The sequence below is a fragment of the Nilaparvata lugens genome, chromosome 7 (assembly GCF_014356525.2).
Source record: "Nilaparvata lugens isolate BPH chromosome 7, ASM1435652v1, whole genome shotgun sequence".
Lineage (NCBI taxonomy): Eukaryota > Metazoa > Arthropoda > Insecta > Hemiptera > Delphacidae > Nilaparvata > Nilaparvata lugens.
The window spans coordinates 60,293,240-60,316,768 of NC_052510.1; the positions used below are offsets into that span (position 1 = coordinate 60,293,240).

At 33.7% G+C, this 23,529-nt stretch overlaps 1 protein-coding gene across 12 annotated transcripts in view; it reads right to left on the reverse strand.

Moving 5' to 3' along the window:
* LOC111053692 (phosphatidylinositol-binding clathrin assembly protein LAP) overlaps nt 1-23,529 on the reverse strand; it is a 220,037-nt gene that overhangs the window by 12,201 nt on the left and 184,307 nt on the right. For 7 of the 12 annotated variants that reach the window (XM_039433266.1, XM_039433262.1, XM_039433258.1 and 4 more), the window contains 3 exons: nt 20,838-20,946; nt 9,877-9,979; nt 3,717-3,764 (listed from right to left, as the gene is read on the reverse strand). In XM_039433266.1, the coding sequence (XP_039289200.1) occupies nt 3,717-3,764; nt 9,877-9,979; nt 20,838-20,946 (260 nt within the window). The remainder of the gene's footprint in view (nt 1-3,716; nt 3,765-9,876; nt 9,980-20,837; nt 20,947-23,529) is intronic. The other 5 variants (XM_039433267.1, XM_039433265.1, XM_039433263.1 and 2 more) reach the window with 1 other exon arrangement.

The window sequence follows — 23,529 nt, forward strand, 5'->3', positions numbered from 1 at the left end:
CAAAGTTTCAGCTATTTTGAATTATTTAGGAAAGTTTAATAACGTTAAGGAAAAACGTTTCCGATTATAGAAGTGAGAAAATAAAAACTGGGACTACTGTCATAAGAACTGCGACTACGCCCAGTTTTGAAAAGCCAATTTTCTGACTCCAGCTGTTTAAAAGCTGCTCAGAAACCGATCCTAAATATTACTTTGAAACTTTACTAGAACATATCTAAAGTAGTAGTATGATTTTCTAATAATGATTGATACTGAATTTATTTATTTATTCTCATGATAGGGGAAGAAAAATAGCGCAACCTTGTGCTATTCATTTCCCAAATTTAGATAAAGTTACACATAATCAATCGGTTTAATCAAAGGAAAAATGTTTTTTGTAAGAAGCATCAGTTTGTTTCTTGAGCAAGTTAGAACAATTGCGTATCTTTCAAGAACTCTGTGATACAATCATGCATATTCAAAGTTTTCAATAGCTCAAGAATTGTTTTCTTTCCATGGTAACAATACTATCATTAATTTGACAGAAAATATCATTTTATTAAACACAATACTTGGCAGGAAATGGCTCAAAATTAAGTTAAAGACAGTCATAAGCTGTAAATTAGCTGTAATCTCATCCAATAATGTAATGAATAAGAAATATTCAAGTTATTTCAGGAAGTATTGTAATAGTTTTGTTGTGTCTCAAAGTTTGGATCAAATGGCTTCAAAGTTTGTATTAAAACGATGAGTACTATAATAGGACCGGACATTAAATTCACTATACAATAACCTTCTGTCAACTTGTGGAGTTAGAATCAATGGTACTATTAAAATTTGTGTAAACTTTGAAACACAAAGAGTTGATATTTGTATTTTCAAGATTTTTGAGTGACGCAAGACAAGGTTATTTCAATTTACCAAGGTGTGACACTACTGTGTATCAACAAAGTTTGATACGTGTATCAACAAAGTTTGATACGTGTATCAACGAAGTTTGATACGTGTATCAACTAAGTTTGATACGTGTATCAACAAAGTTTGATACGTGTATCAACTAAGTTTGATATGTGTATCAACAAAGTTTGATATGTGTATCAACAAAGTTTGATTAGTGTATCACAAATCACCAGAATACCTATACCAAAAATCATCCTACAATGTATTTACAAGCAGATTAAGAGAGATAATAAAGATTTACTACAGTAATTTACAATATGTGACAGAATATTTGCAAGAAAGAGAGGAAAAGTTTCAAAATCTATTGCAATAAGTGAAAGAGATGCAGAATATTTGCAAAACAGAGAAAGAGAAGACTAGTGTCATTTATGGATGCAGAATATTAATGGATGCTAATTTTGCAAGACATAGAGAAAAGTTTACGATGCAGCAAGTGAAAGTGAGAGAGAAGTAGTGGGAAATTGTAAAGGGCTGCTTTCCAATTAATTCTGCCCGTCCGGGAAGAATAAGAATACTATGTGTTGTTATGGGAGGGTTCACACAGGAAGTTCAGAAGACGAAACATTTGGAAAACAGACGAACTGAGTTTTTATTTCTGAACACTCAGATTATGATATCTATTATTCTAAATCTTTGTCATAATTGTATTGATAAATGATTGATTGATAGATTCTGTTGAAAATCAATTGAAACACAATAAGTGTCGGTTTTCGAGCTCGGGAATTAGCTGAGTCCTAGACTTTAAACAGCTGAAGTCCGAAAATTGGCTTTCCGAAACGGGGCGTAGTCGTAGTCCACGCCAAAATTAAATTTCGAAAAACTAGAAAATTCAACACACAATAAGATGAAAAGAAAATAGTGTAAAGTTTCAGCTAATTTGAATTATTTAGGAATGTTTAATTTCGTCACGGAAAAACGTTCCTAATTATAGAAATTACAAAATAAATATTGTCATAAAAACTGCGACTACGCCCCGTTTTGGAAAGCCAATTTTCTAACTCCAGCTGTTAAAGTCTAGAGCTTAGCTAATTCCCGAGCTCGGAAACCGGCCCTTTAAAATCACTATTTAATGAAAATAGCTGTAGTTTTTTTCTGTCTACTAGAGATTTGGATTTTGATTTTCTGACCACTATTTCAGATTCAGTTTAGCTGAATTGACAGACATCATTTTATAACCACAAAATCTTATTTTTTCTATTTCCATAAATGATATAGGTTATTTTTTGGTAAATGAAATAGAATTTATAAACAAGAATAAACAATTTGTAAATTATCAGATATACAGGCATGACTTTAATGGCATGTTTGTTAAATGATAATTTCTGACGTTATCCATAACTATTCAAATGTTGAGCGGCCATAACATTTTATTTATTTATTCAATCACAGCAACTATAGAAGGCGGAGGAAAAAGAGAATTGGCAACCATACCGTCCTACCTTTTACACAGACTATATAAAGTGATTCTCACTAAAGAGCCAGCCACTGTTCAAATTTTAATATTCAAATAATTTTAAATATCAAATTTCTATCTTTTCGGGGTACATGACATCTATTTTAACGATTTATTACAAATCCGAATCTTCTCTTAGATTGTCAGCTGAACATGCTATCAATGTGTGAACAGCCTCATAAGAAGAAATTGTGTTTTCTACCCGTACTGCAGAAAAAACGAAAACATTTATTTCGTCTGTGTTTCAATGGTTTCGTTTTTTGCCGGATATTGGCAAAATATCTGTAATACCTACTCGTCAGTGTTTCAACACTACCTCCGTAAACAAAGCCATAGTGCATTCGTGTGACGTCAGCACAGGTAGGGTTTCTACACCAATAAAAACACTAGCAGATGTAGATCAGCTGATATCAACGAATTTTTATTGGTGTAGAAGCCCTACCTGTGCTGACGTCACACGAATGCACTACGGCTTTGTTGACGGAGGTAGTGGTTTCAAACGGTTCGTTTTCTGCCGCATATCTTGTCAATGTATAAACAACACTCCTATAAGAACCAATATTTTTTCTACCCGATTAAAACATTATTCAGCTCTTATGTGCCTTAAATGGTTGATTTTCTGCCAGATATTCTGTCAATGTATGAACACACCCATAATAAAAAATGCTATTTCTCAACCCAAATTTAACATAATTTGGTTCGGCTGTGTGTCAAACAGTTCGTTTTCTGCCGGATATTTTGTCAATAAATGGGAATAAGAACAAATGATATTCTCAACCCAACTGAAACATTATTTAGTTTAAATGGAAAGAAAAATTCAATTCTCAGTACCCTTTTTATTTATTTATTTATTTATTCATATGCAAATACAATTCAGGTAAAAGCAACAGACATTTGCCCAAAACTGCTTCAAACCTTAATTTGGAATACACAGTCTAAAGGTTATGCTACTTACGTAACTTAAATACAGACACAATTTTGAGTCCAAAAAATGTATCTACTACAATTTTGGATTTATTAGATTGATCAATTTCCAAATACGAATCCAAACAAAACATTTTTGAATTATTTTATCTCAACATGTTTCAACATGTACTGAGATTTTTATTTTTCTTTCCATTTATATTACAAGTAGCCCTATACAGAAAAGAGATTATTTAGTTTGTCTGTACTTCAAACTGTTGGTTTTCTGCTGGATATGTGTGAACACTCTCATAGAAGTCAATGCTATTTTTGTTCAGAATCAATTGTAAAGCAACCCTTCAGAAAGCTTGAATGCAGTAAGCAGTGGTGAGCTTTTGTGAGCTTTTGGTGAGCTACTTACCATTGTTTGTACAGGTGGGAACTGCATACTACCAGCCATTCCTTGGCCCTGCAATGCAACGCAATAGTACCATATGCAAATGCTGCTAATGCTAAGTAAAGGGATGGGGCGAGGGGAGCAGAGGCAGCGCGGCTAGAGGGGAGGGGAGAAGAGCATGCAGGTTTCTAGTGTAATATTATACATCCGGTGTATAATGTAAAATAGTGTAGTAGTTTGGCTAGTTCTAGAAAAATCCTATAAAACGCCCCTATTAAGGCTGTGCAAAGGCTAAAAATAAACTTTTTACTCGTGATATTTTTCAAAGTTTTTCTATTTTTGTATATCATCAAGCTATCAAAATAAAAAAAAATTCTCAGGAAAATATTTTTTTCCTACAGATAACTTGAAAAGTGACCATTTGTGCACTGATTGCAGGCCGCAAAGAATCACTTTTCCGCACTAGTGCGCAAAGTGAGTACTTTGCGTACTCCCAGATTTGCAACATGGCAACACAAAATAGTAGGTTATATGGAGCACCAGTGCAGCAAAATCAAAATGAAGTTGGTAACTGTGGTATAGTGTGGTGCACGTTATAGGAATATTGAGGCGGTGGATGACAGCCCCCCCCCACCATTCAAACACACATACATTATTATTCAATTTGACAATAAATTAAGGTTTTTATTGATAATAAAATTACACAGAAAAAACATTTGATGCATTTCAGGCAATTTTACCCATAATTACCACTTTTCAAATTCAATGGTAACTGTAGGAAAAACTTAATGTGAAATACGTGCGCAAAGTTCCTCTGCTGCACTCAACAAACCATTCCGCCCTCGCCTACGGCTCGGGCGTAAACGTTTCTTTCGGTGCAGCAAACTGTCACTTTGCGCACTAGTTGCACAAATAACTATTTTCTGATCATTACTTTTTGAGATATGAGCGCCTAAAGTTTAAATTTTTGGGACAGAACATTTCAAATTCGGTAAGAGATAAATCCATGAGATTTAGAGGATAGATTCTTCATAGTATTGTTGATCTAGTAAAACAAAACTTTTCTGAAAATATCAATTTTTAGGATAGTTATTCAATTTACTAAAAATAACCAAGAATAACTTTTAGTTGAGTTAATTTTGGTAAATTGAATAACTTTTTCAAAAATTGATATTTTCAGAAAATTTTTGTTTTACTAGATCAAGTACACCATGAAGAATAATCCATATTCTAAATCTCATGGATTTATATCTTACCGAATTTGAAATGCCCTGTCCCAAAAATTCAAACTTCCGGCGCTCATATCTCAAAAAGTAATGATAGGAAAAAAATGTTTTCCTGAGAAAACTTTTTAATTTTGATAGCTTGAAGATATACAAATCGAAAAACTTAGAAAAATATCACGAGTAGAAAGTTTATTTTTAGCCTTTGCACAGCGTTAAGCTTCCTATTAGGGATGGGTATCGATACATCGATGTTTGAACATCAAACATCAATGTTTACTTTTACTGTTCGATGTTTTTCACTTATCGATGGTTTTACCTAGACATCGGTCATCCGATGTTTTTTCCAACTGAAAAGTAAAAACAGTTCTAATTTTTCAATTTAGAATGACTTAACTATGAAGATGACAAATCTTGTGAACTGTAGCCTATCTTTCTAGTCACAACCTGACTATTACTTTTTTATTTATTTATAATTTCTACAAAGTAGCACTGATTGGGAGAGAAAAACTAAGGATACTCCTTGTACTATATCTTTCCCAAATTTAAATAACACTTTAAAAGTCCAAAATAGGGTTATGATTTCACTTTTCTAAAATTTAGTCCATTTTCACTCAAAATCAACGGAAAATAAGATTTTTAAATTTGTACGGTTGAAAACAGAATAAAAAACAAAAATATCACACTCATATCACCATTATTTGACAATTTGACAAAATTTAGAACCAGAAAAAACACTATTACTATTGAAGTAATTGTGGTATTAAACCACAAGTCAAAAATTGCTGAAATTCTAGTTAGTAACTGTTAAAGTATTGGAACAATAGCTCCCGATAAAATTGTAGTCATTTTGGAAGCTCTTTTTGTACTTTCAAGTATTTCGAAATTTATGAAAATAATAATACCAATAACTCAATCAACTTCCGAAATAATTGAGTTCTAATATAATACCAAAATAATAAACTAATTCTCTGTAAGCTTATTAACATTAACAGAAGTGATGTGGATTTAATCAAATTGATTTCACCCTGTTTTATCATTTTTAAAAGAATACATTTGTAAAGTATCATATAGGTACTGTATATAATATCATTTTCACTGTACTGATATTAATTAATACTAATCCAGGGCGATACATCGATGTTTAAAAACATCGATATTTTGTCATTCGATACCCATCCCTACTTCCTATAGCTTTGAATAAAAACAATAAACATCCGGTTAATTTATGTTTGAATTTGAAAGTGGAGTTGAAACATACGAAGCAGTTAACATATAATTATAATATGGGACTTGTAATCATTTTTATTTCAATAAAAAGAGGTAGCTCTACATAGAACAGGTGAACACACCGTAGCGTGGCACTTCATACGGTGGCGTTTCCTACGAACCCACAAAGCGTGGTGTTCCTACAAACCAAAATTCAATCGTGGCCTTTCCTACGAAGAACTGCTACCTGTACTCATGAACATGAGCGTTCTTCAAAGGAAACGACACGTAGAGAGTGCCACGTAGATGAATAAACACCCGGTGTATATATAATATACACTATATAATATATGTATTGCATTGTGTATAATATGTATTGCATTAGATTAACTACTTCTAGGTTACTCCTAGCAGGGGAGCATGTTTCTAGTGTAATATTATACATCCGGAGTATAATATAAAATAGTGTAGTAGTTTGGCTAGTTCTAGAAAAATCCTATAAAACGCCCCTATTAAGGCTGTGCAAAGGCTAAAAATAAACTTTTTACTCGTGATATTTTTCAAAGTTTTTCTATTTTTGTATATCATCAAGCTATCAAAATAAAAAAAAAATTCTCAGGAAAATATTTTTTTTTCTGATCATTACTTTTTGAGATATGAGCGCCTAAAGTTTAAATTTTTGGGACAGAATATTTCAAATTCGGTAAGATATAAATCCATGAGATTTAGAGGATAGATTCTTCATGGTATTGTTGATCTAGTAAAACAAAACTTTTCTGAAAATATCAATTTTTAAGAGTTGTTCAATTTACTAAAAATAACCAAAAATAACTTTTAGTTGAGTTAATTTTGGTAAATTGAATAACTTTTTCAAAAATTGATATTTTCAGAAAATTTTTGTTTTACTAGATCAACAATACCATGAAGAATCCATCTTCTAAATCTCATGGATTTATACCTTACCGAATTTGAAATTTTCTGATAGCTTGATGATATAAAAATCGAAAAACTTGAAAAAATATCATGAGTAGAAAGTTCATTTTTAGCCTTTGCACAGCCTTAAGCTTCCTATTAGGGATGGGTATCGATATCATCAAACATCGATGTTTACTGTTTGATGTTTTTCGCTTATCGATGGTTTTACCTAGACATCGATGGTTATAAAATATAAAAAGGTACCAACTTTTACTTATTTTCAATTCAATAGTAGTGGTAAGCCAGTTACACAAACGTCGATTTTTGGACGTAGGATTTTGCCGTCCTTAAAAAGTATATTGGATTAAACAGATGAGGTCATACAGATTATGTGTGTCAAGTTCCATTTAATCTGGTAGAATTCATAAGGACGGCAAAAATCGAAAGCCCAAAACTCGATGTGTGTGGAAGAAGTTTTGGAAGGGTATTCAGAGGCTTTGTGATTACAAATTATTGAAATGTTACACGTTTGGACTTGATATGCTTTCGTTTGGGTCCTAGCAGTAACTATAATATTTTATCATACTGATGCAAGTTCGTTTAAAAATTCGAACATGATAAATAAATGTAACTCAGACGAAATTAGTAACACACGCATCTGTTACTATGAGATACTCTGTTACTAAGAGACAGTTACTAAGTAACAGAGAAACTCTGTTACTATGTTACTCTGAGATACTGTGGTATGTTATGGCATTGGATTTGTAAAGCATATTAAATTGTCTTCAGGTCAGAGGTAGCATTTTCAAACCCCTCATCCTGCTACAATTTCGTCTATTCTACTAGTATTTCCACTTCCAAGACAACGTGGAGCATTCCCTGTCCTTTTATAAATTTTTATTCAACCAACCTATCATAAACTAATGATTGATAACTACAATATTCAAGATCTCAGTAGAAGTGTATATAAACATTTTCAATGTGTAAATTCCGTGTTTAAAAAATGTAGTGTACCAGTGTATTTACAAGCAAATGCATGATTTTCTGAAGTCAAAATTTGAGAGAAGCTAGCTAATTTACAGCTTATAAGACAAAATTGATATTTGACAACATGCACCGAGATAAAACTAGTTTTCATACAAAAAAACTAGATTAGCAGGCTTCAGCCAAATTTCAACTAAGCTATGGCCTGTATGAATGCGAATAAAAGGAGAATTTTCGAAAAATACAAATACATATTAGTTCCAATAGAATATGCTGATTAAAACTGTGAAATTCACAAGATAAATATTGAAAAATAGAATAATCAATCAATTTTAACTAACTTATAGGCAAAAGCAATAATCAAGCTGTCTGTAATCATGTAACTACATAAATTTATGGCGGAGGCATAGTATATTATTATACTCATTATATAAATATTTTCATGAATATTTTGAATGGTTGCAAAACTATCAAAGTATCTTGCTTCATCAAAAAATTAGTAAAGAGATTAAAATGCTGTAGTTTTCCAATCAAATAAAACTTTAAATATCAGGGAACTTAACGGAAGATACTTATAACAATCTAGAGTGGATGGAAATAACCCAGTAACAAAATGACAGAAGTACAAAATTGAACACAATAAATGTATGAAATATTCCAGATTTTTGTCGGCAATATTGGATTTTGACAATCCATAACAGCTACTTCCTTAATATTGAAACCATAGATTATAGAGATTTGTTCTCAATTATAATCGAAATTATGGTGAAAACAGAAGCTACTAAAATATAATTGAATCCCAGGGAAACAAAGGACAAAACTGGGTTAATTTGGGAATAGGAAAATAGATAGATTGTTCACTTTGCCTAACTATTTGCAAAAGGACAGGTCAATCAAAATGATCTGATATTTCAATTTTATTCAAAATTTGGGAATGGAATAGTAGTAAGGGATATAAGCCTGTTTTTCATTCCCAATCATTCTATGGAATGACTAAAGAGCAAATCAATAAAAATGTTCCGATATTTTAATTTTAATCAAAATCTGGGAATGAAATATTAAGGGCTATAAGCCAGTTTTAATTCCCAATCATTCTATGAAATGAGAAAAGGACAGATCAATCAAAATGTTGACATATTTTCAATTCAAACAAAATTCGGAAATGGAATAGTACGGGCTATAAACCTTTTACATTCCCAATTATTGATTATGTGTTTTTATCATTGTTGAATAAATAAATAAATCATCAACATGACACACTGCTTCAAGATACGTGGTGATGAGAAACATATTTGTTGAGGGAAGGTTTCGGATATTTTAGAATTGAAGCCCCAGAGTTTCACCACAAATTAGTCAACAAATTTTTGCAAATTGTTATAGGTTATCAATTCACGATGTGTGCTCTATTTATAGACTACATTCTAAAATGAAATAAAAATGAAAACATTCATTATTTTTTTGGCGAAGTTAGGACTTTCTAGTCCTCTCTACCACTTAACCTTGGGTGCCCATTACATTATTAATTTATTTCATCATTTAACATAGCACAGCTTCCAGAAAAGTACCACATTTATAATTAAATAGTTATATTATAAAAATAGAAACCTAAGTACCGTATTTAAAATTGTTTACTACTACATGTTTCGGCTATATGATGCCATCAACAAAAGGTTACTTGGGTTGCGATTTAAAAAAGGGTACTTATATTTATATTTTTATTTATAAATAATTATATTATCTTGCCCTTGAGTGTCAATCATTCTGACCTTATTTCGATCAAAAACTAGCATTCAATCCTTGAAAAAGCGACCAAAATTATTGAATAATCACTGAATTTGAACGGTGAAACTCACCATAGGTCTATAATTGGCTCCAGTGGTGGCAGCCATGGGCTGGGGACTCCAGCTAGGACCTCCAGCTTTTGCAGTATTCTTTGGAGAATTCCATTGCACACCTCTAAAATAATGATAAATCAAACAAATTTAATTGAAAGAATAAGACGTTGATGTTATAAATACCACTATATTTGTTCAAAATCAATTTAAATTACAGAACCAAGTCACAGAATACAACACAGAATGGAAAGTCGGCTAGTATCCTGAAGCCAAAATCCGCCATCTTGAAAGAAAGTTCAGCATTTTTACTTTCCTTGTCCTATTACCATAGGTAAGGAAAGTATTGCTTTCCGAAAAAAATTAAGGTACCCCAATTTATAAATTTTTATACGTTTCAAGGTCCCCTGAGTCCAAAAAACTGGTTTTTTGGTATTGGTCTGTATGTGTGTGTGTGTGTGTGTGTCTGTGTGTGTGTGTGTGTGTGTGTGTGTGTGTGTGTGTGTGTGTGTGTTTGTGTGTGTGTGTGTATGAGTGTATGTGCGTCTGTGTACACGATATCTCATCTCCCAATTAACGGAATGACTTGAAATTTGGAACTTAAGGTCCTTACACTATAAGGATCCGACACGAACAATTTCGATCAAATGCAATTCAAGATGGCGGCTAAAATGGCAACAATGTTGTCAAAAACAGGGTTTTTCGTGATTTTCTCGAAACGGCTCCAACGATTTTGATCAAATTGATACCTAAAATAGTCATCGATAAGCTCTATCAAATGCCACAAGTCCCATATCTGTAAAAATTTCAGGAGCTCCGCCCCATCAATGCAGATAGAATCCCAATTATCAGGCTTCAGATACAATTGAAACAAAATAAATCAAGTGGAGTAGATTGAGCATGAAAATCTCTACAATTAATGTTCAGTAACATTTTCACCTAAAATTGAAAATAAGCTTTAAATTCGAGAAAATGTGATTATTCAATTGCAAATTATTGTTGATTCTATTAAATCATTCACTATGAAGAGATAGCAGACCTCATGTGTGTCTCCAGCGTTATTGCCCTGTTACCAGCTGGCTCAAATCTTTGAATAGTAGGCCTAGACTTGGGATGCGCGGGAACACTAGCGTCAGGTGATCAATTTTCATAACTGCAAGGAAAGTTGTGTGAGTGCGCCACACCAGACTTTTTAGTTTAGTTTATTTCATCCTGTGACCTCCTATTAAAGAGGTATAAGGATTTGTCAATTTTTCACTGAAATTCAGTTTCCTAATTTAACGAATTAACGAATCGTTAGAGTTGAAGTCGATTGTCTGGTGCCGACAAAGTGATCGTAGAACTCAGAAATAGAATAGAAGCAATGCTTTACCAGCTCCTCCCTCTTCAACAAGGACTACCTTATTATTTTATCTTTCAATTTTAATACATTAGTGTCATTTGCATTGTAAATAAATAAACTCCATTCTGAATCTTTTCGACTCCAGCCCCTTCATGTTATCAGGTAAGGCATTATAGAGATTAATACCTAAACTTTTATCCCCCTTAGCATATAGTGTGGTTCATCTCTGAGATGGTGACGTCTTCGTGTGTCATAAGAATGTATTAAAGACCCTCTAATCATATTATTTTCGTTCTTTTTAATTAGACAAATACATTCTAACATGAAAAGGCTTGGAAGTGGTAGTATTTCTAGCGTTTTGAAATATGGACGGCAGCTTGTCCTCATTGTCTCACCCATCATCACCCTCACAGCCCATTTTTACTTTCCTTGCCCTATTACCATAGGTAAGGAAAGTATTGCTTTCCGAAAAAAATTAAGGTACCCCAATTTCTAAATTTCTATACGTTTCAAGGTCCCCTGAGTCCAAAAAACTGGTTTTTGGGTATTGGTCTGTGTGTGTGTGTGTGTGTGTGTGGTGTGTGTGTGTGGTGTGTGTGTGTGTGTGTGTGTGTGTGTGTGTTGTGTGTGTGTGTGTTGTGTGTGTGTGTGTGTGTGTGTGTTGTGTGTGTGTGGTGTGTGTGTGTGTGTGTGTGTGTGTGTTGTGTGTGTGTGTGTGTGTGTGTATATGAGTGTATGTGCGTCTGTGTACACGATATCTCATCTCCCAATTAACGGAATGACTTGAAATTTGGAACTTAAGGTTCGAACCCACTAGAACGTATCATACCATGACCGTGCCCGTACCGACACATGCAAAAAAATATTCTTTGCATCATTTGATATGTAATGCACCCATTAGACCGTTCCGTCACCGGCCAAGCACGGAGCGTGCCATGCACGTCCAGGTCAACATTTGTCAGCCAGTATATTTTGTCTGTGACGGAACGCTCCTTGCATGGCACGTGACGCCTGCAAACCCCGTTGTAACCGCGTATGCACCGCGTTGGTAACCAGTTCACCGCTACATTCTCTTGCTAACTGACGCGTTCCCAACAACTTCTGACCGGGCATCATACGCGTATCATACGCGTATCATACCCGTATCATACGCGTACCATACGCGTAATGTACTGGCATAGACCGCTGTTGATCCGGTGTAGTGGGCATAGTTGTTATTTTTCGCCCCACTTGGATATAATGAGCTGGTTTACGTGCGTCATATGGAGGCCGAAAGTGATTGTTTTCTGACCAGGCCGGTAAAATTTTTACGGCCCTAGGGCTGTAAAATAACCTTGAAGTCAGCTGATTCTGATTTGATGTGAACGTGTTTACAAAATAGTTTATGAAACGGAATCAGTTTATGCTTCTAGAATTGAATAAAGTTTTTGCAATAAGATACTATCATTTTATTTGGATGAATGAAATACAAATGAGATATTATAAACTATTCAAATTCAATTTTCAGAGTATAATAGAATCTAACCTCAAACCTCCTAGTAAAGCGTTTATCACGGAACATGGTGGATAAACTGCAATAAGCTGCAATCAAAACTTCACCCTTCAGTTAAAGTCCATACAATTCATGAAGCACAGGGCTTAACTCACAAGAATGTAGTTCTGATAAGGAACAATAAAAAACTACTTGGAATATATAACAGCACACAACATGTAATAGTAGCAATGAGCAGACACACACAAACCTTCAGATATATCACAACAGGGCAAGAAGATTTAGTGCTGACCCTAATTCGAAAACTAAAGGATGTTAGTGAAGAGTTTCTCTTAAGCTGGAATGAAAGAGACATGGAAGGGATTAATGAGAGTTTAAATAATGAGTAACAACAACTTATCAAATTTGCTCAGCTTCGAGGATCTTGATTATTTTGAAGAAATAAACGATGAAGTGATCAACAACAGTCAACAACTTTGTGCAGCATTGAGTTCTTGTGATTTGAGCATCTTCTGTCTCAATATAAGGAGTATCAGAAGAAATTTTGATGAGCTGATGATTCAATTGTGCGACATTAATTTTTCTTTTGATGTTATTATTCTAACCGAATGCTGGATTAGGACTGAATTTGTACTCCAGTCCATTCGAGGATATGATGTATTTTCCACCATAAACAACCCATTACAAAATGATGGTGTAGTTGTTTATGTTAAAGATAGTATAAATGTACAATGTGTTGAGCTACATATTAACCAGGCAAATGTCCTACATATTCGGTTGGATGCAGCAGACAAAAAGTGGAACATCCTTGCAATATACAGATCACCGTCCTTCAATGATATTACAGATTTCCTGAGTGACTTGGAATCGATCCTGAATGAATTAAGAGGGCAACAAGTCATATGTGCCGGAGACATGAATATTAACACCCTTCAAATTCGTCCACATCATCAATTGAATGACTACTGCGATCTTCTAAGCGAGCATGGGCTCAGACTCTGCATTAAACAAGCAACCAGAACTACAACAGAAACTGCTTCTTGCATAGATCACATTGCTACCAACTCCAGAGATAATCTTTTTCCAATCATTTATGAATCAACAATAACTGACCACTTCACCACAATTCTAGGAGTGCAACATATTTCGAGAAATAGTGCAAATGAAACTGGAACACATGAAATAAACGAGAAAATAGACATTAATAGCTTGAAGAATGAACTACTGAAAGAGGAGTGGATTCATGTTTTAGAAGATAATAATCCAGATACATCTTATGACACCTTCTTATCAACTCTGAGACAACATATACAAAATAATATCAAGCAGCATCGGCGGCAGAAGAAGTACAAACCCATCAAACCATGGATCACCAGAGGTATAGTAGCAGCAATAAGAACCAGAAATCTACTCAACAAAAGAAGAAAGGAAGACCCAAACAACATTAACTTAACCAACTTCTATCGTCGGTATAGGAATACACTCACAGCTTTAATTCATGAAACAAAGGACCAATACTATAGAGAGAAATTGTATGAAGCTGGAAAGGATAATAAAAAAATGTGGAAAGTAATCAAAGATGCTACTGACTCTAAATCAAAAACAAAAATGAAATTGAATGCTATTAAAATAGATGATAGGATTTTCAATCTAAAGGAAAATCCAGAAACTGTGCTCAACCACATGAATAACTTTTTCACAAATGTAGGTGAAGAAATGGCGGAGACAATAATAGATTCCTTAAGAAAACCACTAGACCAAATCATATCCCAATATAAACCTGTTACAAGAACTCTACACTCCATCTACTTTCACCCAGTAACTGAAGATGAGCTTCTTGAAGCTATTAGTAGTTTGCGAAATGACAGTGCTCCAGGACTTGATGGAATCAATAATAGAACATTGAAGTCGATAAAAAATGTAATTGTAAAACCATTAATTCACATATTTAATTTAAGTCTGTCAAAAGGAATTTTTCCAAAAGCTATGAAAGAGACATGTGTTAGACCATTACATAAAGGAGGCGACAAAACAAATGCCACCAATTACAGGCCTATTTCACTTATAAGCAATATTTCTAAGATTTTGGAAAAACTGGTAAAGAAACGTCTTGTGAATTACATGGAAAAAAACAACTTACTATCTAGGAATCAATTTGGTTTTCGTGAGGGGAGGAGTACAGAAGATGCGGTATTAGAATTGTCAAATTTTGTCACAGATAAGCTAGAAAATAACAAAAAATGTGCAGCAGTGTTCCTGGACCTAGCAAAAGCTTTTGACAATGTTAATCACAGTTTGCTGCTGAAGAAATTAGAAGCCATGGGAATTAGAGGAGTTCCTCTAGCATGGTTTAGATCATACCTCTGTGACCGGCGTCAAAAAGTCAAAGTTGAAGAACATCTCAGTTCAGAGGAAACGATGAAGTTTGGGATTCCCCAAGGAACAGTTCTTGGGCCAATTCTGTATTTGGCATATGCAAATGAGCTATGTTCAATCAAGATAAGAGGAAGAGTAATAGCTTTTGCTGATGATACGTGTATACTATTTGAAGGAAACACCTGGGAGGAAGTTTTTAATCTGGCACAGGAAGAATTGATCAAAGTTGATAAATGGTTAAGAGAAAATTTGCTTACAGTAAATGCAACAAAAACGAAATTTTTAGCCTTTTCTCTGACAGAACGGACGAGACCACCGGATTCTTCAATAATCCTGCATCACTGTGGAAGCACCAACAACCCGTGTGATTGCCCTTCAATTCAACAAGTCAATGAAATAAAATATTTAGGAACAATAGTGGACAACAAATTCAAATGGGACAAGCACATTAATCTATCAATTACCCGGATCAGGAAGCTTCTCTACAAATTCTATCAACTCCGTAAAATCCTCAACTATGAGACATTAAAAACTGTTTATTTTTCTTTAGTGCAATCAATTTTAAGATACGTCATAATTATCTGGGGAGCTACGAATTTTACACATGTTGAACCTCTCTATAAACTTCAAAAACGAATATTAAAAATAATAGGCTTCAAGGAGAATCAATTCCCCACGAACATTCTTTTCAAGGACAGTAAAGTACTGAGTGTAAGACAACTCTACATCCAGGCTATCATCACGCGAATGAGGAGAAACAACGAACACATAAGACTGGCAGATCATAACCATCAAACAAGGCAGAGAAACACGTATTCAATAGTACCAAGGATGAACACTACATTTGGGCAAAGAAACTACACATATTTGGGACCAAAAATTTATAATTCAATACCAAGTTACATTAGGGAAGAATTCAATAGACACAGGTTCAAGAAAAGTTTATTTTCCTGGTTGGTTGATATTGGAGTGGAAAATTGTGAAAATTTAGTTAGACTGTAAATATTGAAACTATTTATTCTTCATTCCACTCTTTACTGTTTTTCATTTTTCTAAAAATAACCTTTCTTATTATTATCCTTAATAGAACATTAATATTTATTTACTAATTCCATATTTTTGTTTGTTTGTATTATACATTTTTACTAATTTTATTATAAAAAACTTTAATCCCATATCAGTGAATGAAGTTTGTAAATAGTAATTATTACACGCAATAAGCAACTAATTACTTATACCCCAACACATATAATATATAGTGGGGTGTATATTTATTCATTGAAATTATCATTTATTCATTGTTGAAACACCGCTGATTTATGTAGTTATATTACAATACTATATTATCAATATTCTAATGTTGCATTCAATCTTCATTGTAATTAATAAGTTTTCATAATATGTGAAATTTGCTGCATAATTGGCTGTTGTACTGTAATTTATTGTAGATTCGTGTATGAACCAGAATGTATTGTAACTTACTTGAATAAATAAAAAAAAAAAATAATAAATAAAAACGGAATCATTTTATGCTTCTAGAATTCAAGAAAGTATTCTGTAATAATATACTATCATTTTATTTAAATGAATAAAATACAGATAAGATATATATTATAAACTATTCAAATAATTCGATTTTCATAGAAGAATAGAACTTCTAACCTTAACTTCCATTGACATTCAGATTCAGATCACATCAGATTGGCCGAATTTCAAGTGTGCTAAAACAGCTGATCAAAAACTTTTTCAAGTGTGATAAACCAGCTGATCAAAAACTTTTTCAAGTGTGATAAACCAGCTGATCAAAAACTTTTCATTATTTGTGTTTATCATTCAATAATTAAAGCATTTATAATAATATCATCTTATTGTCATTTGGAAGAATAAAAAGTATAAACTCAACCTCTTACATAATTGAACATAATCTTTTAGGTTATTTAGACAAATCAGAATAAAAAATAAAAATACTTGGACAATTTCTTGATATTCAGATTTGCTAGAGCTATGACCTTCCACTTTTGCTTTCGGAAGTGCTTATAATAGACAATGAGAATAATTATTATTCTCATATATATATTGTTTTTTTTTCTGTGTGGCGAAAAATTACGTTCTCACCATGGGCAAAAATGTTTTTCCGGCTCTCAATCTTTTCTAGTCCTCGGCCTACGGCCTCGGACTTGAAAACCGATTTCGAGCCAGAAAAGTCTCATTTTCGGCCCTAGGTGCGAAATATACTATTACGTGCCTGGCATGGTCTGACACGGTCCGTGTCTGATACGTTCTAGTGGGTTCGAACCTTAAAGGTCCTTTCACTATAAGGATCCGACACGAACAATTCCGATTAAATGCAATTCAAGATGGCGGCTAAAATGGCGAAAATGTTGTCAAAAACAGGGTTTTTCGTGATTTTCTCGGAGACGGCTCCAACGATTTTGATCAAATTCATACCTAAAATAGTCATTGATAAGCTCTATCAACTGCCACAAGTCCCATATCTGTAAAAATTTCAGGAGCTCCGCCCCATCAATGCAGATAGATTCCCAATTATCAGGCTTCAGATACAATTGAAACAAAACAAATCAAGTGGAGTAGATTGAGCATGAAAATCTCTACAATTAATGTTCAGTAACATTTTCACCTAAAATTGAAAATAAGCTTTAAATTCGAGAAAATGTGATTATTCAATTGCAAATTATGGTTGATTCTATTAAATCATTCACTATGAAGAGATAGCAGACCTCATGTGTGTCTCCAGCGTTACTGCCCTGTCACCAGCTGGCTCAAATATTTGAATAGTAATCTTGAGATGCGCGGGAACACTAGCGTCAGTGACCATTTTCCATAACGGGAAGGAAAGTTGTGTGAGTGCGCCACACCAGATTTTTGTAATCTGAAAATCTGGATTGACTCAACAGAGTTTCCCCAGAATGCTACTCCGTAAGAAATCAACGAATGAAACAACATTGTAATAGTAGTAAAGATGGGAGGTTCGGATCACTTTACTGATCCCGGTCAATCGGTCTCGTTCACTGCCGCGACCCGTTCAAAAGACCCGGATAGCGATAATTGTAATTTCTAACAATCACGTGACGTGGTGCACTCAAGTCTTGGCGTCATGTAAAATGCATTGGTTGGATTGATACGGTACTTTCCATTCTGTATATGTATTAAAACTGGTCACAGGGTTTCATGGCAACACTTGCCACATCTTCAACTCTCAACTAATGTTGTTTAGGGAACATTATTATATAATGGAACTTCGTTCCTCAATATGTTGTTTGACTGAGTGTTGAAGGAGCCTTATAAAGTTAGTTGACATATCAAGGATGAATTTCTGCTATTGGCCAGGTATGGACGTTTTCACTCTCACCGTTGGTCGGCCAATATTTTAATCTTCCGACACTCATAATGATTGTCCTATGATTGTCTGATACAAACAGCTGATTCTCAGCCAATCGGAGGACAATTCTAAAGGTGCGTACCGATATACGCGCCGCGAACATGAGCAATTCACTTTTAATCAGCTGACTATATCTGTATTTTTACATAAACGGTAAAATACAGATATAAAAAGCTTGGCATCAGCTGATTAAAAGTGAATTGCTCATGTTCGCGGCGCGTAAATCTGTACGCACCTTTAGAGTTCAGCCAACAATCGGTAAGTGTGGAAATGACCAACTATTTAGAATTTAATAAACTATACTTATGAACATCATTAGCTATATTATTATATTATCATAATTTATGTATGTTTTTTTGAGAAATAAATTTGAAATTTGAAAATTTGAATTAGAATGTGATCACATTGAATGCATATATGTGCTAGTGAACGTCAGATCGTGCATGAGCAGAAAAACGAAACCTGGAACGTGCCATTGAAACACGTTGTGACTTGCATGATCTGCTAACACTGAACGCCACCAGCAAGTGCACGCGTTCAGTGTGAGTGTTCCTATTGCTCCGTCCAGATTTGTTTCTCAACTGCACGCTTGATCATGCATAACCATGCTTTTGCATATAAACGCATTCAATGTGATCACACCCTAAATTGAATGAAGAGATAATAATAATCGAGCAGAAAGCCGACACAAATAGCAGTTGCAGGGAATTAATTTATCTTCTTCTATATATATAAAAGCGAAATGGCACTCACTCACTGACTGACTGACTGACTGACTGACTCACTCACTCACTCACTCACTCACTCACTCACTCGCATATCTAAAAATCTACCGGACCAAAAACGTTCAAATTTGGTAGGTATGTTCAGTTGGCCCTTTAGAGGCGCACTAAGAAATCTTTTGGCAATATTCCAACTCTAAGGGTTGTTTTTAAGGGTTTAAAGTTCGTCTTTTAGCATGTATATTCTTCTTCTCCCAATCTCTTAATTATAATAATTGGAATTTCCATATCATATGTTACTATAGAACTATAATCTAGATAGAGTACCTCTTCGAAACAGTTGTTAACTGGCAACTAAATTAATAATTTTGTCAGGTTGGTATTAAGTTGAGTTGAATTTGTTAGGTTGGCACCAAGTTGAAGATTTAAATGCATTTATCGCGGAAAAATAATTGATTGGGCACTGCTACTTCAATCCTGGGAATATTATATTACTAGCCGTCAGGCTCGCTTCGCTCGCCATATCCGTTTAGCCAGACGTTTAGTCTGAACCCCCGACTGGATTGTCCTAACATATGATCAAAATGCTCAAATGAAAAATGCAGGCGAGCGAAGCGAGCCTGCTGATCTCATTCTTGGACGATCCAGTCGGGGGTCCAGGGGGCGGAGCCCCCTGGCTAGACGTATATGGCGAGCGAAGCGAGCCTGACGGCTAGTTACATATAAATTTCATAAAACTCATTTAAACTTTTTCTGTGGTAGCTTCAAGTGATGCTTACAATGTAGGGTATTTTTTATACTTCAATCTTTCCCATGATATAGAGGTAACCTAATGAGAAAAATCTTCATAAACCATCATATTCAGTTTTAGGCTTTGAGCCTGATGTTCCTTTCCCTATAATGAGATAGTGTGTCAATAAATGTATCAAATGAATGAATAAATATCACTCAGCATTTACTGTAGCAACACAGCCTTGGCAGGGAAACAAAAACAAGAATGTTAACGTCTTGTATAGATTTTTGTGAAGAATCTAATGGCCAATAAAACTGGTCAAACCAGTTTTTGGAAGGATAGGATGGAAATGGAAACTATCCGATAAAAAAGATTCTTCACTTGAAGATGTTCAAGATAAACAATAATTTAGCTCTGTTATTTCAAATAAGCAAGAACGGTATTTCAACTTTTTGTCATGTGTGTTCAAAAAAGAAATATCAAAAAATTTCAACATGTTGCCATTAAAAACTTAACCTTCCGAGCCTTTCCTTTTACCTTTCAAGTATAATTAAACAGAACTTTTCAGGTTATGTTCATCTAATTTTATATGCTAAACCACTTAAAATCTGGCAGATCCGAGGAATTCTCTAATTATTTGGCTGACTGTGTTCAAGTGAGTTTTTCAGCCAGTGGAGGCTATTTTTATTAATGGTGAGGTCTCAGTCAGTGAAGCCAAACTGATTTTTGAGGCCCGGTAGCACAAAGGCCAGTTAAATTCTAATCGTTATTAAATGCCGTAACTAATCAGAGAAGCCTGATTGAAATTCAACAAGCTTTTGTGCAACCAGGCATTAGTCTCTTATACTTAGCACTTACTTATAAACTTGATACTTACTCATACTTATTTTTTAATTATACTTTAAATTAGCACTTACTTATTTGGCTGGCTATGTTTATTGATGACGAGGTTATCAGCCAGTGAAGCCAAACTGCTATCTAAATCTCCAGTCAACACCTTGTTGCTGGCAATAGGCGCTGCTGCAACTGAAAAACAATTTATTCAAATTAATTGTTGAAATTTTATCCAAGTCATAAATTTAATGTCTCATTCATAACTTCATAACACTCGTCAATTAATTTCATTTCAAATAGAACGCAAGATGTGCGTGAAGGATGTATATCATCAAATATGTGAAGAATATTATAAAGGATGAAATTTTTCATCTAAAAATTCTTGAATTGTTATGACAGAACTATCAACTTAGAATAAGTTGAGTGTAGCTTAACCTACAATTTAATTTGGACTGTAGTAAAAATTTGAGAAGGGACAGTTTTGGGTATAAGCCTGTTGTGCCTCCTCATATAAGTATAATAATTGTACATGACTGAATAAATAAATAAATAAGAGAATGTTTTCATTTCATGAGGGAACAACTCTAATATTTCTGAAGATAGTATAGAATTCATTACGTTTGAAAATATTCCAACATTTATGTAATAAATTTAACTAGACCTTGAACCATTACACAATTTGCTAATAACCAAAATCTCTATTTTGATGAATAATTGTATTTAAACCGCTCTTTCTCTAAACTGCTAAATTTCTCTTCATATGTAATCGACTTTATTGTTTAACGCTCCAATTATTGTAAAAAAAACACTCCGATTCTGATATCTCCAGTCTTGCCATTTATTTTCCACCAGTCTTGCCATTAATGGGAATAAGATCACTTTAATTCATCATCTACATCGAATGAGAAAAATATAGGAAACCATCAAATTTCTTATCAGATTAAATAACACCAACCAAACTATAATTACAATATAATATCATAGAGAAAAGATAGCAGAAATAGATATCCCATACTTCGTTTATGTTCCAAATTTCAAGCCAATTTTGTTAACTCAAGCCGCGTACTGTCTGTTATTTCTGTATAAGAACGACACATAATGTATAAGAACGGTACATAATGTATAAGAACGGTACATAATGTATAAGAACGGTACATAATGTATAAGAACGGTACATAATGTATAAGAACGGTACATAATGTATGAGGACGGAACAGTATGAGAGACTACCACCGTCACATAGTTTCACGAAAAAGAACTTCTAGGACTGTCGACTCGGGTTTACAGTGGAATTTGGAACACAAACGCCCCATATCATGGGATATCTTCTTATTTCTAGTTTATTTATTTCTGGACTGAAAAGTGGACTCAAATCAATTCAAGTGGATAGCATAACCTATCATTTTTCATTCATTCATAAGTCTACCTGATAATTGTATTATCATTCATCCCATCATCATCACCTAGGCTTAAAATACTTCTAAAAAGTCGTATTTGTAAAATAATAAATAAATATGCTATCTTTTATCTATGATAACATCTAATTCTCTGGTGAGATTTTTCATGTGAATACAATATTCCAATTTTAAAGAACGTTTTTATTATAATCTAATATCAAAAAATATTTATAAAAAATATACAAAAATGTAGAAAGCAGTTTTGGCGCTACACAAGCCACAGTAGCGCACAGTAGTTCCACAGTAGCACACGACAAATACAAATTACAAACAATGAATAGTGACAAACAATGAACCAGATTGGGACAACATTTAGATATATGACGTTTTTACAGACATGAATTGGAAACACCAATGTGCAGATGAAAGCCAAAATCAAAAACAGAATCAAAATTTGAACAAACTAAAGGAAATTGTAACCAGTATCGCAAAGTGATGATCAACAACATACAAGGTCGGTCACATCTAACAAAATCGCCACAACATTTATTTTCAGGAAAGTTTCAAGGAAATTCGATTTTGCCAGCGGAATTTTTTAGAAGTGATGATGATGATGAAGATGATATTTCAAGATGCATGGACGATGATGAATATTTTGAACAGTGTAGCGCAGTTATTGAAGCTATACAAAAAGCAGGAACAATTTTGATATGAATTGTCATACATCAAACAGTTGAAAGAAACATTAGTTAATAAATTATTGTTTAAAATAATCATGAATTCTATGGTGAACAAGAATTAAATTGTAAATTGTCAATGGGCGATGTAAGTGTGACGTAAGCCGTTGCTACGACGCCATCTTAGTCTCTAAACAAATCGTTGCTATGGAGAGAGCATGTTATTCAAATGGGACTAAAAAATCACCTTACATTTATGAGTATATCAATGAAATAATAGATTTCTAAGAGTTGAGAATATTTTTTCAAGTTCTACACACATGTATACAATGTATACAGTCTGATTTCGATGACAAATGAAAATGGTTTGAAGCAAACGAACATTTTCATTGTTCCTGACTGTAAACATTACAGTGAAAAAGCAGGCTACATACCATTTTTTTAGATTTCCTGAAAATCCCAAGGTCTAGCTCGCCTCTATAAGTTCTGTACTACATTTTTAGGTTATGTTATTGTTGATAAAAATAAAATTCATCTAGAATAACTACATCAGTGGAATTATTAAAACAATAATTTAAATACAATTATGTTTACAGTGAATGTAGCACATAAAGTACATAATTATTTGCTTTACTTTACATGTTCACTTACCCCGTTTAAATTCTTGTAAACATCATCACCATTTAGTTAGAATGTAGGAA